General features: G+C 43.4%; 2 protein-coding genes across 2 annotated transcripts in view; one reads left to right on the top strand and one right to left on the bottom strand.

Moving 5' to 3' along the window:
- LOC109545462 (vigilin) overlaps positions 1–2,976 on the top strand; it is a 9,227-nt gene extending 6,251 nt beyond the window's left edge. The window contains exons 10-14 of the mRNA XM_019916174.2: positions 377–574; positions 632–1,174; positions 1,233–1,533; positions 1,592–1,902; positions 1,963–2,976. Coding sequence (XP_019771733.1) covers positions 377–574; positions 632–1,174; positions 1,233–1,533; positions 1,592–1,902; positions 1,963–2,220 — 1,611 coding nt within the window. The 3' untranslated portion in view covers positions 2,221–2,976. The remainder of the gene's footprint in view (positions 1–376; positions 575–631; positions 1,175–1,232; positions 1,534–1,591; positions 1,903–1,962) is intronic.
- The window catches only part of LOC109545464 (NADPH-dependent diflavin oxidoreductase 1), a gene marked incomplete in the record, with an annotated part of 3,443 nt that continues 2,851 nt past the window's right edge, over positions 2,968–3,559 (bottom strand). Inside the window, 1 exon segment of the mRNA XM_048667018.1 lies at positions 2,968–3,248. Coding sequence (XP_048522975.1) covers positions 3,023–3,248 — 226 coding nt within the window.

Genomic DNA, 3,559 nt, shown 5'->3' with positions numbered 1-3,559 from the left:
TGAAAAATTACCTTGACGTTTCGATAGCTATTTTCTGCTATCGTTATCAAAAGAACCTAAATGAACCTAAAAAAGAGTATGTTAATAAATTGTGCAACACTAGTAGGATAATATAATATATCGAAATTCGTTCTGATAATTCGTTTGTGCAAATTGTCAGTTGATACCCTCTAGGTGATAGTTCTTGATTACTTTTTGATAAATAATTCGTTCTTATTGCGAGATAGGAGCACTATTTATCAATCTGTAATAAAAGACGTGAGGAAATTCTGTCTTTTTTAAAGACAAAAATTTTTGAAGCGAAATACCCAAAAAGAAGTTTGTAAAAAATGAATCGGCCTCAACAATATAGAACTTATCTACCATTCTGTTGCAGGTGCGCGCCAAAGCTCAACACCACAAGTTCCTGATCGGCAAAAACGGCACCAACGTGAAGAAAATTCGCGACTCCACTGGTGCAAAGATTTGCTTCCCTTCGAACTTGGAAGACGATCCGGAAACCATCACCATCATCGGCAAAAAGGAAGCGGTAGCTGATGCCAAGAAGCAACTTGAGGCCATGATCAAGGGCATCGTAAGCAATTCGTGGGCGTTTTTAGCATTGGTTGATGTGGAATTCACGGGTTTTCAGGACAACATCGTGGAAGACGAGATTAAAGTGGAACCCCGACATCACAAGCACTTTGTGGCTCGAAGGGGCGAAGTTCTTTACCGGATCAGCGATGAGTGTGGTGGCGTTCTGATCTCATTCCCCCGATCAGGCGTCGACAGTGACCGAGTGGTGCTGAAAGGTGCCAAAGAGTGCATTGAAGCCGCCAAGCAAAAGATCAACGAAACGATCACCAACCTGGAATCGATGGTCACCATCGAATGCATCATTCCGCAGAAGCACCACAGAACGGTGATGGGCGCGAAGGGATACAGGGTCCAAGGAATTACTTCGCAGTTTGATGTGCAAATCAAGTTTCCCGATAGGGACAACACTGAAGAATACCAATCTGAGTTGACCAATGGAAATGTCGACGCCGAACCCATCAGGCAGTGCGACGTGATTAAAATCACAGGCAAGGAAGAGAACTGTATTAACGCTCGACAAGCGCTGTTTGATCTGATCCCCGTTACCATTGAAGTCGATGTGCCGTTTGAGATGCATCGGCCAATCATTGGAGCCAAAGTAAGTTCCTTGGTGATTTTTTCTTTGATTTTTTTTTGATACCAATCTGCGGTTTCAGGGCCAAGGTGTTCGCGATCTAATGATCCGATTCGATGTCCATATTGTGTTGTCCTCTGCTGAAGTGCCGGAGGACATTATCAAAATCTCTGGAACGCCTGCGAATGTTCACGACGCTAAAGAAGCTCTGCTCGAGCGCGTAAAGGAACTGGAGGAGATGAAGAAGGACAGAGAGCTCAGATCGTACACGTTGCAGATCGAGGTAAATCCGGATTATCATCCTAAGATCATCGGCAAGCGTGGCGCGGTGATAACCAAGATCAGGAAGGATCACGATGTGCAGATCATATTCCCCAAAAAAGGCAAGTTGTTTGGCTGATGACGATTCCCGTGGATTATTAATGGCGATTTTTGCTTTAGGGGACGAAAACGAGCACATAATTACCATCACGGGGTACGAAGAAAACACCCATCAGGCCAAGGAGGACATTCTGAAGATCGTGAGAGAACTGGACGAGCTCGTCAAGGAGGAGCTTGAAATCGACTCACGCGTTCACTCCCGATTGATCGGAGGCCGTGGCCGCAACATCCGGAAAATCATGGACGACTTCAAGGTTGATATCAAGTTCCCGAGGAGCGACGATAGCAACCCGAATCTGGTTATCATCTCTGGCTATGAAGACAACGTCTCTGATGCCCGTGAACATTTGCTCAACCTCGCCGAGGAATATGTGAGTTGACTGAATTTTTCGCAGTCAGGCCACGGTACTGATGAGGGAAATCTTTTTCAGCTGCAAGATGTAGAAGAAATGGAGACTCGCGAGAAACTGCACACACTCAACCTCAACATCCATTTTGATAATCCAGCTCCGCCTCAAAATCCTCAGCGCAACAGCATGTATAAACCGAACGGATTCGTGGTGCAAGGCGGCCCTTGGGAGCAAAGCGCCCCGAACACGGCAAGCGTTACAGATTTTCCGGCATTTGGGCGGAGCACCGAGGAACCGCAAGCCGCCCCCGTAGCTGGCGCATGGGGCAACAGGCGTTAACTCGGTCGCCCTCTTCGGTTTTCACCTTGCGCCTTCATTACCTTAATCGTATTACTTCATATTCATTTGAATTATATCTGAAATACGTGCGAAGGTGAAAACTTGCCCAGTTAATGCCAAAATTAAGGTACTAACCCTTGTTTAAGTAAGTCATTAGCGGACTCAACCTCTTCCCTCACTGTTTGCTGCATTAAATAGGCCTGGCGATGACACTGGACCTCGATATATGGAATACTGAATATTACTTACGCATCCTCTTTTATACGTGCAAGTCTTCCCAAGCTCGGGCGGACATTTGGCCTACAATCGGCACTAAACCCGTAGAGAAGTTATGATACTCGTACAGAGAAGTTGAATGTAAATGCGTTCCCTTTGTCCATGAAAGTTCATCATGTCGGTTAATTAGTTGTTTATACTGAGTTTCTTTTAGTTCTGTGTCATAACGTCTCTGCCCTCAAACTAGGCGGTGCATCGTGCCTTCCTATTAAAAATTAATCCCTTTTAGTCAGTGGCACCATGTTTTCCTTTCGTGTTTAAATTCGTGTGTTAGAAGGAAAGCGACTGATCGTGGCTACTCAACCGGGTGGTCTTTAATTTCGTTATTGTTGTAAATTATTTTGCCTGTTATCTGTATACATTGAGAAGGTATTTTATTAATTCTAGATTTGATTATATACAGTAAAGCCTTGCGGTCATCTTGTTAGCCCAAGACTAACCTGAGGGAGAGAATAAAATAAAATGCTCATAAAAATGGTACAAAGGTCTAATTACTTCTACCTCCCAGCCACCAAAAAAAAACGGTTTACGACCAACATTCGGTTTGGTATCGGCTGGCTTTTTCCATTCGTTCCATCAGCTGAGCCGCTTCCAACTCTGAAAGTTGCCCATGTTGAACGCAAACGTCCATAAAGGCTTGCCTGACTTGCTGCGGCATGTTTTTGGAATTGCCAGCTACGAAAATGGAAGCTTTTCGCTCGAGCGCCTGCCAAACAGCGTGGCCGTGTTCTCGGATTTTGTCCTGTACATATCTGAAACGTTTCGTTAACTTTAGGTGCGTCACTCACTGGAGTTAAAATATATTCCAAATCAAATCTTTTCATGGGTTTCACTCATTTATTGTCCCTATTTATTAATCAAAATACGTTTCGGTGAATTTTTCCACCATTCATAAGGAAAACATTCCATTACGATCGATTGTCTAACCCAGATAGCACACAAATATTACAGTAATATTTTTTTGCAATATTTAATATTTAATATAGGTTGACGCGACAGATTCTTATATATTATAAAAATATTTCTTGTAAATATTTATTTGACATTTAAATCAAATATTTAT

The sequence above is a fragment of the Dendroctonus ponderosae genome, unplaced genomic scaffold (genome assembly GCF_020466585.1).
Source record: "Dendroctonus ponderosae isolate FM_Combo_2020 unplaced genomic scaffold, Dpon_F_20191213v2 Dpon_F_20191213_5, whole genome shotgun sequence".
NCBI lineage: Eukaryota > Metazoa > Arthropoda > Insecta > Coleoptera > Curculionidae > Dendroctonus > Dendroctonus ponderosae.
Note: the sequence above shows the minus strand (reverse complement) of the source record. Positions and strands in the feature narration are given on the sequence as shown.